This window comes from Corvus brachyrhynchos, unplaced genomic scaffold (genome assembly GCF_000691975.1).
Source record: "Corvus brachyrhynchos isolate BGI_N302 unplaced genomic scaffold, ASM69197v1 scaffold148, whole genome shotgun sequence".
NCBI classification, from domain to species: Eukaryota; Metazoa; Chordata; class Aves; order Passeriformes; family Corvidae; genus Corvus; species Corvus brachyrhynchos.
Genome location: NW_008239785.1, coordinates 2,475,211 through 2,486,882, shown reverse-complemented (window position 1 = coordinate 2,486,882; position 11,672 = coordinate 2,475,211). Strand labels below are relative to the sequence as shown.

General features: G+C 51.2%; 3 protein-coding genes across 5 annotated transcripts in view; 2 read left to right on the top strand and 1 right to left on the bottom strand.

The window, feature by feature from the left end:
• The window catches only part of ACOX1 (acyl-CoA oxidase 1), a 22,302-nt gene extending 20,774 nt beyond the window's left edge, over positions 1–1,528 (bottom strand). Inside the window, exons 1-2 of the mRNA XM_017743178.1 lie at positions 1,468–1,528; positions 194–239 (exon numbers count right to left, since the gene is read on the bottom strand). Of these exons, the coding sequence (XP_017598667.1) occupies positions 194–239; positions 1,468–1,528 (107 nt within the window). The remainder of the gene's footprint in view (positions 1–193; positions 240–1,467) is intronic.
• TEN1 (TEN1 CST complex subunit) overlaps positions 1–4,278 on the top strand; it is a 5,158-nt gene extending 880 nt beyond the window's left edge. Inside the window, exons 1-4 of one of the 3 annotated variants that reach the window (XM_017743222.1) lie at positions 13–60; positions 1,797–1,899; positions 2,019–2,176; positions 3,424–4,278. In XM_017743222.1, coding sequence (XP_017598711.1) covers positions 1,814–1,899; positions 2,019–2,176; positions 3,424–3,563 — 384 coding nt within the window. In that variant the 5' untranslated portion in view covers positions 13–60; positions 1,797–1,813 and the 3' untranslated portion in view covers positions 3,564–4,278. The other 2 variants (XM_017743221.1, XM_008640576.2) reach the window with 2 other exon arrangements.
• An 824-nt stretch (positions 4,279–5,102) lies between these two features.
• Positions 5,103–10,092, top strand: CDK3 (cyclin dependent kinase 3). The gene is made up of 6 exons (XM_017743241.1): positions 5,103–6,724; positions 7,062–7,182; positions 7,667–7,837; positions 8,251–8,352; positions 9,093–9,296; positions 9,692–10,092. The coding sequence occupies exons 1-6, from the start codon at positions 6,405–6,407 to the stop codon at positions 9,815–9,817; spliced, it is 1,044 nt and encodes a 347-aa protein (XP_017598730.1). The 5' UTR covers positions 5,103–6,404; the 3' UTR covers positions 9,818–10,092.
• Positions 10,093–11,672: the final 1,580 nt, after the last annotated feature.

The following is an 11,672-nucleotide window of genomic DNA, read 5'->3' as shown; positions in this document are numbered from 1 at the left end:
CCTGACCACGTGGGTCCCGCGGCCGTGCCCGCCCTTCCCCCGTGAGGCGGAGCAGGAGCGGTGAGCGGCGCGTTCAGTCGTGCTGGGAGCGGTGCTTTAAATCGCGCTGCGATGGGCATGGAGCGGCGCTGCGAGAGCGCCCGGCACGTGCGGCGTCGGCACGGAGTAGCTAATTAAATAAACAGCTCGTTACATGCCGTTAGCGGGCGCTAAGTGCGGTGTTGGGTAGTGCTCTTGATCTGCGTGTGAAGGATTGCGCTTGGGGCTGGGCCTGCCAGAAATCTCCCTGCGAGGTCGTGCAGTGGGGGTGGAGCGCGCATTATATAGCACACTGGGTGGGCACAGCGTGTATGGCGATTGGGGTATGGCTTCTACAGCCTAAATGATTCTATTCGTTAGAAAGTGCATTAAATGCACACCGAGCGTCTTGCATCCTTGGCTGAGCCACCTTGCTGCACAGCGTGATTCAGGAGCAAAACCCGAGCGATACAGGACAGCCTTTGCCGTTCTGGAGGTGCAGAAATGTCCTTGCTTTTTAAATGCTAGGTGCGGCGGGGATGCACGGAGCTGTAGGGAGCGGGGAGGTGGGTCTCCACCTACGGAGCCCACGTTGGGACCCTGCCAGAGGGGTTTTTCAGCCCGCTGTGGGTGTCCACAGCCTGGCATGGGGCTGTGGGGCAGCAGGCACAGAGAGAGGCACGTGCAGGGACGGGGTAAGCCAGCATTGCCCTGGTTTCGACAGCCTCCCACGGAGTCCTCTGTGGGGCATTTTGCAAGGTTGCAACCCCGTGAGCAATGCGTGGGGTGGGCAAGGGACGCCAAGCATTAAAGCCACGGCGTGTGTCAGCTCAGTGTCCCCACTGCTGCCTAGTCAGTATGGGGGGTCCTTGAACGCCCTGCAATGGACCCACTTTCTGAGTGGCAGGAGTCCCTGCCTGGGCTGTTGTGCGGCTCTTGGGGTCTCCCACAGTGAGGCAAAAAAAAAAGAGAAAAGCAGTAAATGGAGCATGGAAACTCTCCAAACACAGGCAGCCTGCAAGGGAGATCAGAGGGAAAACAAGGCCAAAAGGAACCACTTTCGGGCACAGCCAGGAGCCTGGCTATGACATTGACTAGGCAGGATTAGGACCTTTCTGGAGCTGCTTTGCATTCCCGCCTTTCTGTGTGCTCTGTGGTGTGCCTGACTTGCCTGTGCCAGCCCTGCTCCACCACAGGAGGTCCCACCTGAGCCTTGTCTTGGAATTAATCCTGCTCGTTCATCGCTGTCTGCTAAACCCTACCAGACTTCTGATGAAACCAGGCTGGCTTGGATGCAATTTATTGTTCTCCAGCTGCAGGATCACACACTGTCAGAATTTCTTATGCTGCAGTAAGACGACAGGCTCAGGATCATTCCTTAAATCTTGCTGCATAGTAGTCCCCTGTCACCCCAGCAGCTGAAGCTATCCCTGCATCTCAGTCCCTCACACTGTCTGAACTTCTCAGTCACCAATTTCCCTCCTTCCTTAACCTTTCTCAACTCATCCATAGCCTGAGGGAGACTCAGAGGACCTGGTGGGCTGCCTGTATTTCATGCTGTGGGTTGTGTGGGACTAGGCAGCTCCTCTTTGTGCCAGGATGCCCTGGGCTTGGCACATGCACTGAGCTGCAAATAGGATTCAGCGGGGAAGCTGTGAAATTCTTGCAGCCTCCTGGATGGTGGAACCTGGGCAAGGACGGAGTTGAAGGGCAGTGTCACTTATAATTTGGATCAGGTACTGGAGAAGCATGGAGTCAGACCTTTTGCTTTACTGCAGGCCAGCCGTTGTGCGAGATGCTGCCAAGTGCTGGTGTCTATTACTTCCCATGGGAGATCAACAGCTCAGTCCCCGAGGGGACGACACTGAGGACATTTGGCAGGTGAGAAGGGTACCCCGCTCTCCTTGCAGGCCAGGCCTTTCCTTCACTGGCTGAGCACCTCCCCTTGGTTTGTAATTGGATTTCTGCACAGCTGAGCTTCCCAAACTGATCATTCCCAGGTTATGCTGCTACGACCTGGCCCGATCTGAAGCCGTTCTCACCACTCAGCACAACTCGGCTCAGTACCAAGTCTGTGTTGACACCAAGTTTGTGGAGCCATTCCAAGCCCAAGTGGGATCTTTCTTCATGGTCCTGGGAGAGGCTGAACACAGGAAAGGTAAATGCTCCAGGAGCTGGTGCCCTTTGCTGCTCTTCATGGCACATCAGCTCCTTCAGAGCTCCCTTAGTCACTGAGGGCAGCCTGGGCCAAGCCAGTTCATCTCATGCAGCTCCTTCAGTCACACGAGCGAGTGATTCAAGGTAGGAGCAGCCTCTCTGTCCCTGCTCACCATCAGAAGAGCCACCACTGGTGAAAATCTGGTCCTCTGGCACAGATTTTTTTAGAAACAGGAAGTACTTCAGCAGCATTGTTGGGCTTGAGAAACCTGTGCTAAAAAGCCTGGCATCACTGCCAGCTGCCACACCGACCGCCTTCACCCCAAATGTGGCAGATTGCAGCAATACCTCATTGCAAGTGGCTGGGTTGGTCTTTGCCATCCTTGAAAGGCTCTAATTATTATCCCTGCCCTCAGACACGTGAGGAAGGCTCTGTCATGCAGGTCACCCTGTTGTCTTTTCCTGGGGTGCCCTGCATTCCAGCTGCTTGGTGCTTTGTGGGGAGTTGATCTGAGCTGGGCCATGGGATGGTGAAGCAAATTCTTTGTTATCTTGGCCATACCTGATAAAAAGCATTTGCACTCATGCCATAGAAGTCCTCACTGGCATGTGGAAAGCCACACTGCACATGGCCTCTAGAGAGTGACCTGCTAAGCCACTGCTGCAAAATTGCTTTAGAAGTTGTTATTTTGGTCATCCTAGCTTAGGAGTGAGTTTGCCCCATTTTGCAGGGGTGGAAGGAGAGCAGACTGAGATGGTGGCTGTGTCACTAAGGCTGTGTCACCAAGGCTATGTCCCCTGCCATGGCCCCTTCTGTGCAGCTCCATGTTACCACTTGAATGCTACCAATGAACTGGTGGTTGTAGCCAGCTTTGAGCCTCTTCTAAGCCCTCTTGTCTGCACAGGGGCATTCAGAAATGAGCTCAGACCCATCACTGCTGCTTTTCAGACAGGGAAAACCAAAGTGCATCCCGCCACGACAGAGACAGATGCTGCATGGCAGGCACTGGCACTGTTCGCCAGTGCAAGAGGAGTGCAGTGTCAGTCACCAGCATTTTGTAGCCATCAGAGCAGAGAGAAAGCACATCACTGAATTAAGCTGGTCCTGCTGCTCACATCAGTGGCAGCATGTGGCCAGTCCAGCCTCCTGGAAGTTCTCAGGCTATGGTTATTTGCCCAGCTGGAGTCGTATGTTGCCTGAGGGAACTCTCTGCCTCCAAGCTGCTCTGTCTGTTTTCCTTTCTCCAGAAACTTCCAGTCCTGTGGTGAAAGCACGGATATTGACCTGCGTGGAAGGGATGAATGTGCCCCTGCTGGAACAAGCCATACAGGAGCAGAGGAAATACTTCAACGAGAGGCAGGAGCAGAGGGGAAACAGCACATCCTGACAGCAGCTCCGAGACCAGCCACACACTGGTCCTTGGACTACTATTTGGAACAAATATGTTAAAAGTAAATTAAGAAGTGGGTTTGCTGTGGAAAACAGCAAAGTCACTGAGCAAGGAAACACTTGAAGACTGTGAGTCAGTGTGTAACTGTGGGCTGTCCATTCCTGCCTCAGGTGTCATCACCGAAAACAGCTCTGGGAAGCACGTTTGTTGTTTGTTTGAAAGGGTAGTTAAGGAAGGGGAACACTTGGCTTATACTGGTCCTTCCGTAATGCACAACCTGAAGAAGTCAGAAGTAGTCTCTGAATCTGGAGCTAAGCATCTCACCTTTGGCAGATGGGGGGAGAGGGCATTAGCACAAAGTTCATTAGCCCTGCCTGGCTGCAGGCCCATGAGTGCATGTGCTGGGGTACCCTGACTCAGCTGCCACGCAGGAGCATTCCTGGCAAAACACTCATGTATCTGGACTGACCAAAGAAACAAGGAGAACAAAGAGTCCCTATTTTCAGTAGCACCTGCCTCTTCAGGTAGGAAGAACTGGTATCCAAGGGGAGGATTAATTCTAACTCTAAAATAAATATTTGCAGTACCCTGAGAACCACCACTTGACTTTCTTCCTTGACACAGCTAAGTTTAAGAGACCTTAAATCACTATTTTTGAAGTATCTAAAATTTTGATTGAAATTTTCCTTAATAAAGATGAAAAAAGAAGGCAGCCTGTCTTTTATTGATTAAATCCCTCTTTCTTGCCAAGTCAAGTGTGTTAGCCCCTACACAAACCCTACAGATGATGTAAGAAAATTCAGTTTTCTTCCTCCTTCTCCTAAGTACTGGGTGTGTAAGGAAGGGACTGGCTTTAAAAAAGCTGTAAGACAAGGAGATGAAGTTACATCAGAGTCACTGGTTGAAGAACATGGTTCCAGGCCCACCCAGCTGAATTAAATCATTGACAAAAGAACAGAACATTGCTAATGTCAGATGAGAATCGAATGTTTGTGCAAGGGAGAGAAGAGTCTCCTGCACTGTAGAAATCCCCAGATCTGGAGTGAGCTGTGCTTGTGGTTTGCAAGGGAATGCAGCCACCTCCAGCCTTTTCTGCTTGCACTCAAAGATTTTGAGCTGCTGGCTCAGCAATGGGCTAAATCAGCCCTTTTTTAGGTCACCTAAAAGTTGGGGTCTTCCCTGTGGACCCACGCAGCTGCAATGTCCATGCCCACCTACCCCTAAGTCCTCCAGATGAAATTCCCTTTGCCTCTGCCTTTCCTGGTGCCACAATACATAAGATTATTTTAATCTTGTCTTCTGTCAGCTATGAAGTCAATGATTAATTCCTCCTCAAGGACATCTCCTGAAAGGCTGACAGAGCAGCACAGCCCACGCTGGGGAGGTTCAAGGGACAATTGCACAAGACAAAATAAAAGGGGAAAAAAAAAGACAAAAAAAAAGACAAAATAAAACCGGGGGAGGTTAAAGGGACAATTGCAAAAGACAAAATAAAAGGGGAAAAAAAAAGACAAAAAAAAAAGACAAAATAAAACCCAGTAAAAAAGACATTTCTGCTGGGTGTTTGCCCTCAGTGTGTCCCAGGGAGCCGTAATTATGAACCCAATTACTCCACTGTGCAGATGGAGCAGGAGAGCTTCCCCTGGCCCTGTGCAGTTCTTGTTGCCCTTCCCCAGGCCCCGAAGTACCTCTTTACATCCATTTTCCTCAATTTTTGCCTGTAGCCAGCACACTGCACAACCTGGGCAACAGAACAACCAACCCTGGCTAGCTCCTGTTTGGCTCTGTCCACCTGAAGCCCCCCGGCCACCCCAGACCCCACCAGACAGCCCTGTCCACTCCCAGCTGCCCCAGGCAGGTCCCTGAGGTGTCCCTCAAGGCTGAAGGAGCAGCAAGGTGGGACCCAGACCCTGGCAGCACCTCAGAGAACACCTGGGGGGCTCAAACGCTTTCCCCACACTCACCTTTTTGTTTCCCGCTTTTTTTTCTCCCCTCAGAGCACAGTGCCGGCCACCCCCACTGCCATCACCAGGCAGAGGCAGCCCCATGGAGGCCATCCAGGAGTCGTTCCAGAAGGTGGAGAAGATTGGAGAGGGCACCTATGGCGTGGTGTACAAGGCTCGCAACAAGCGCACAGGGCAGCTGGTGGCCCTGAAGAAGATCCGCCTGGACGCGTGAGTGGGGCAAAGCCCTGGGCCCACCACGGCGCCAGGCCGGTGCCCAGTGTGGTGCGAGAGGCACAAAAAAGCCTGACATGAGGGGGGATAAAGGTGTCTCTAGGATTAAAATAATCTTATGTATTGTGGCTCCCAGAAAGGCAGAGGCAAAGGGAATGTTGTCTGGAGGGCTTGGGGGCTCCGTGTCTCATGGGCATGGCAGCTGCGTGGGTCCACAGGGAAGACTCCAACTTTTAGGTGACCTGAAAAAGGGCTGATTTAACCCATTGCTGAGCCAGCAGCTCAAAATCTTTGAGTGCAAGTGTTTAAGGCCTGACCTGGCACTGCTTGGCCCCGGGTCCATGGCACAGGGCAGGGGGAAGCAGCTGCCGTGTTGTGAGGGAGTGTCTCCCTCAGGGCTGTGCTGTGGGGGCAGAGTCAGCCTCGGCCCTCCAGGGTGGGACAGAGCAGGTAAAAGCTTATTGTTATTCCTCTGGATTGGCCCTGAGCTGTCTGCACAGTGAGGGTGTCTGTGTGGACCGGGAGCCAATATGCTGGGGCTGCACCCCATGGTGGCCCCTCAGGGTGGGGGAGGTGGCTGCCTGAGGGGCAAAGAGCTTTCATTTCCTCCCACCTCCAAAAAAAAGAGACCTGGATATTCAATACATTATTGCTTCTCAGAATGCACCCTCAGGTGCTTCCAAACAAGCTCTGCCCCAAGGCTTGCATGTCTAGGTCATCCTCTCCCTCTCCTTGCCCACAACTTCATTTCCCTGCCTCACCCCAGCACGCCCCAGCCACTGCTCCACCCCAAACTCAAATGCTCCCTTGGGGTGCAGTGGAAGAAGGAAGGGACACAGAGCCCCATTGGGCTGTGGGATCCCCCTGGGTTATGGGGTGCTGTACAGCCCGTCTCTGCCACAGGGAGTCGGAGGGTGTCCCCAGCACTGCGATCCGAGAAATCTCACTGCTGAAGGAGCTGAAGCACCCCAACATAGTCAGGTAAGACCTGGATGAACCCTCCCCACCAGCTCATCCATGAGCTCCTGCTCCAGGAGCAGACAGCAAGAAGTTTTTTCTGTCCTTCCCCAACTGCACAGGCAGGAGCAAAATACATAGGAAAATGCAGGAATCACTTGCACTTCCCTGGCTTTCAGCAATACATCATGGCTCTGCCACTTCAGCAACACACTGCTGCTGCCCCATACTAGATGCTGCCCTTAAACTGCCCCTCTCTGCACCAAAGGACTAACAGAGCAGAGGCATGTGTGGGAGGAGGGATGTTTGGGTATTTGCAGAGGTCTGGAGCAGATACTGAAGGGAGAGACTTCTTTTCCAGGCTCCTAGATGTCATACACAGCCAGAAGAAGCTCTATATAGTGTTTGAGTATCTGAATCAGGACCTGAAGAAGTACATGGACTCATGCCAAGCTGGAGACCTTCCTTTAAGCTTGGTCAAGGTACAGTGAGAAAGGGTTGCCAACAGGAAGGGCAGACAGCATGTCCCTGCTGCCTTCTGCTGGGCAGAGCCATCTCAGAGCTGCTCAGACTGGGCCCGGAAATGATTCCTCAGCCTCCCAGATCTCAAACATTTCAGCTGGGAAACCCTCATGGCAGTATTGCTCAGTAACGCTTATTTCCCAGCCGTTTCCAGGCCCTCCTGCCCATCTTGCTGCAGAACAAAGGTGGGATGTGTTGCTAATTGCCTTTTTAGAGTAATGGGTGGGTGGAAGGGACTGACAGTGCCTGGATTAGTGTCTCTCTGTCCCCACGTGGCACGGCAGCAGTTGGTGTGTATCCCTGAGTAGTGGCCCATAAGCCTGATGCTGCACTGTAGCAAGTGCTTTCTTCCCGTTCAGATCTGTAAGTGATCCAAAGTGTTTTGGTTCACATGATCCGAAGCGTTTTCATTGTGGCCTTATCTGAAATCTCTTCTCTCCTTAGAACTACCTTTCCCAGCTGCTGCAAGGTGTGAGCTTCTGCCACTCGCACAGGGTCATCCACAGGGATTTGAAGCCACAGAACTTGCTCATTAACGAAGCAGGAGCAATCAAGCTGGCTGATTTTGGACTGGCGAGAGCTTTCGGGGTCCCGCTACGCACATACACTCATGAGGTAGTGTCGAGGCTCCCTCAGTAGGGTACACAATCCAGAGTGGGTGAACAGCAGCAGCAGCAGAAGTTGGTCATCCATAACAGGCACAGCCTGTGTTATGCTCTTAACCTCACCTGCAGCCTAAGGGATTACTTCATGTCCCCACAAGGTGTGCTGGCTGGCTCTACCTGAGCCTGGCTGCCAGCTGAGCTCCCACCTTCTCTGCACAGGGTACATTTATTTGTTCCAGAGGGTGTTGTTGAAGAATGTTCTGGTAATCCTAACCCTGCTGGCACTAAAGTGTCTGTAAATTCAGCAAGGCCTTAGCATGCTTGATTCGTACAGTCACTGCATTACAGCTGAGAAGGGAGGGTATCACGCCTCTGGTTTCATCCAGGGAACCAGGCACAGCCTGTTTGTTGGTTCCTTTCCAGGTGGTGACTCTGTGGTACCGAGCCCCTGAGATACTGCTGGGATGCAGATACTACTCAACCCCTGTGGATATCTGGAGCATCGGCTGCATCTTTGCAGAAATGGTAGGATGGGTTTAAATCATCTCTTTCATGAGCCAGAGGAGGCAGCTGCAGTGGGAAGGAGGGATGAGATACAGAACATCTGGGATACTGTGTTCCCACCCTGTCCTGAGGTGTGCTTTGTGGAAAGTCCACCCCAAGGGTTAGCTGGTTCTTATCTCAGAGGGAAATCTACCACCCTCGGGGGCCTGGCAGAAGGCTGCAGTTCCAAGTACATGGGAACACCATGGCTCTCCTTGCAGAAGGGGTAACTTCAGCCTTATTGCGGCAGCATTTTGATCCTGGGAGGAGATGACTCTCTTCCAGATGTCCCCATGGTGGGCTGCAGAGAACTAGCACTCTCATGGCATGGCAAAGTAGATCTCCTAGGGGTCCATGCTCCTCTTGGAAGAGCTCTGGTTAGCCCTGCATTATAATAGCACTTCCTCATTCCCAAAGTCCCAGAGCAGGCAGGAGGGAGCTAGCCAAGAGTGGGTGTGAGGAAACTGGAGACAAAGAGAAATCAGGGACTGGCAGAAAGAGGACAGCCCCAAGGTGGTGTGGATCCATGGAGAGGAGCTGGAGACAAGCAGTCAGACACCTGTGATGTTCCCAACCACTGCCTGGCAGAATCACTGCATTGTGACTGCCCTGGTCCGTGCAGTTGTTTGCACATGCTGGGACAGAAGGTTGCTTGCAGCAGGAAATAGAGCACACACAGGTGATGGAAAGGTGAGACCTGGCTTTTTCTTTTCTTCTCCCAGATGACCAGGAAAGCCCTTTTTCCAGGGGACTGTGAGATCGATCAGCTCTTCCAGATCTTTCGCATCCTGGGTACCCCCACTGAGGTGACCTGGCCTGGTGTGACCCAGCTCCCTGACTACAAGGGCAGCTTTCCCCGGTGGCCAAGGAAGGACATGAAGGACATTGTTCCCAACTTAGATCGAGATGGGAGAGACTTACTGATGGTGAGTGAGGGCTCAGAACAAGGCCTGGGGATAGACAGGATGTTTTCAAACTGGGCAAGGAATAGGGATATTTGAGATTGAATTACCTGGAAGTGTGTTAGCTGACCTGGGTTGAATGCCCACCTCTGCCATTGCAGAAGAACTGAAAAATGGAATAGGGCTCAGTCCTACTCTGAAGAAGGACTGTCATTGCAGGTTCCTCCAGGAACCACTGCACTGGGAGTCAAGAAACTCTTCTAACATAATCCCCAGATTAAGTTCAGTTGTGGGTGACTCCTGAAGCCCAGAGAAGGAAAAAGTCAAGACCAACATCTGCAACTGCATCCAGCTGCATGCAGGTGCAATCAATCACCCAATTTTAAAATCCTAAATCTGCTGGGTTTTTCTCTTGGCAGCAATTGCTCCTGTATGATCCCAGCAAGCGCATCTCAGCCAAAGCAGCCCTCAACCACCAGTACTTCCTCTGCAGAAACTCTGGGAGCCCTGAACAGCAATCTGTGCTGAGGAGAGACTGCAGATGAGAGGCCATAGCTGTCCCCAAGCTCTTGTACCTCCAGGTAGCACTGCAGATCTGGTCTGGGGCACTTAGCAGGGGCCTGGCTGGAATCCAGGGTCTTGCTTTTCCTGAGGAGCCTGGGAGGGGACATTCTTGGCATTTAGAGACTTTCAGTCTGTTGCTGGGGGAAAGTTTGGGTTACAGACCGGAGACCTGTTTCGAAGAGGTCATGTGCAAAAGGTGGGGGTTATTTATAAATTAATTATAAATATATATATATATAAATATTTAATATATATAATAAATTAATATATATATATAAATATTTATATATATATAAATATAAAATAAATTAACAGCATAAACCACTGAAATGCAGAGAAGAGAGCATCTCTCAGAGGTTTGTCCTTGCATTAGTGAGCTAAGGTGACACACAGTGATTTCTGTCTCCAGCACTGGAGCATCCTCAGCTCTGTTGGGCAGCTGCTGGCACCAGGGAAGGGGGGCACTTCTCTCTCAGCCTTTTGCTGCTGTTTATCAGCCAGGATTCTCAGCACTAGACAAGCTGTTTAGTCTGAGCTGTTTAACAGAGCTGACATCCTGCTCTTTCACAAGCTGAAGAGCACTATCAGTGTCTTAGTTTGTGCCTTAGCTGGGACCAAGAAGCCAAAAGATCTGGTTAGCATAAAGCAGATCCAGTTAGGATAAAGCACTTGCTGCATATGACTGCAAACAGGGAGCAGCTAAACCACTGGCTTTCATCATTCCCGATGTAATGCTGTTTCCTTTGCTTTATTGTCTCGGAAATGTTTTTGCTCTTCAATTCCCGATGTAATGCTGTTTCCTTTGCTTTATTGTCTCGGAAATGTTTTTGCTCTTCAAATGTTTGCGGGATTGTCTCTGACTCTTGGTGTGGTTTTGACAATTTCTTTTTCTTCAGTATAAAATAAATACTTGTAATTTGTTCAGAAACCTTGGTGTTCGTTTTTTGGCACAGCCCATCAGGCTGGTTACACAGAACAGGTCCTTTTTTTCAGAGAGCCCTCCCTTCCTCATCTCCTGCACTCTTTCTTTTATCCTTTCCAGCCCAAATCCTTAGCAGGTGCAGAGATGTGCTCTCAGTCCTGTTGTGGAACTGATACTGAAAGGGTTAATCCAATTTCTACTGTGTCTGTGTACTCTTAGCAAAGAAACAGGGTATGCAGGAGCTGCTTTCTCATCAAGGACAGAAGGAAGATAAGGGGAAGACATCTGCCTTAGGAATGCAGCTACAGCCAAAAAAAGATTGCAGAAAAAAACTGAACCCAGGAACGTGAGGAAGGTTTTATGGTAATGAACAATGATAACAGACAGCGGTGACTGTATGTGAGGAACGCACTTGTAGGGAATCGTGTGCACACCAGGGGGAGCTTATCCCCCGTGCACCAGGCCTGTGATAACTTCTTCTGAATGCTACATTGGTGTTAAGGAGTTTTATTTTACGCGCTTTTCGGCGAATTTCGGTGACAGTTATTGGCCACCCAGATGGGAGCTCACCTCTGAGCCCTGACGGATCTGCAGTTGACAGATCTCCAGCCGGCACCGAGGGGTTCCCGGGGACAACCTCGGCCTCAGACCGTCAGGGGCTCAAGGCAAGATCCCTGGGGTGAGTAAAGGCATCATTTAAATTGTTTATCTTGGGGTTATTGACGAGGGGTACAAATCCCCTCACAGTTACTGGTGAGGGGGTTGAATCATCCAACAGGGTTCACGTCCCTGGGTAAGCTCGCTGTCTGGGGGTTCTGGTCCCTCAGGACTACGGGGTTTGAGTTCCCTCCGAGGGGTTCCCCTGGGTCGAGAAACTTAAAGCACTGTTGCAGCTGACCAAGGAGACTAAAAAC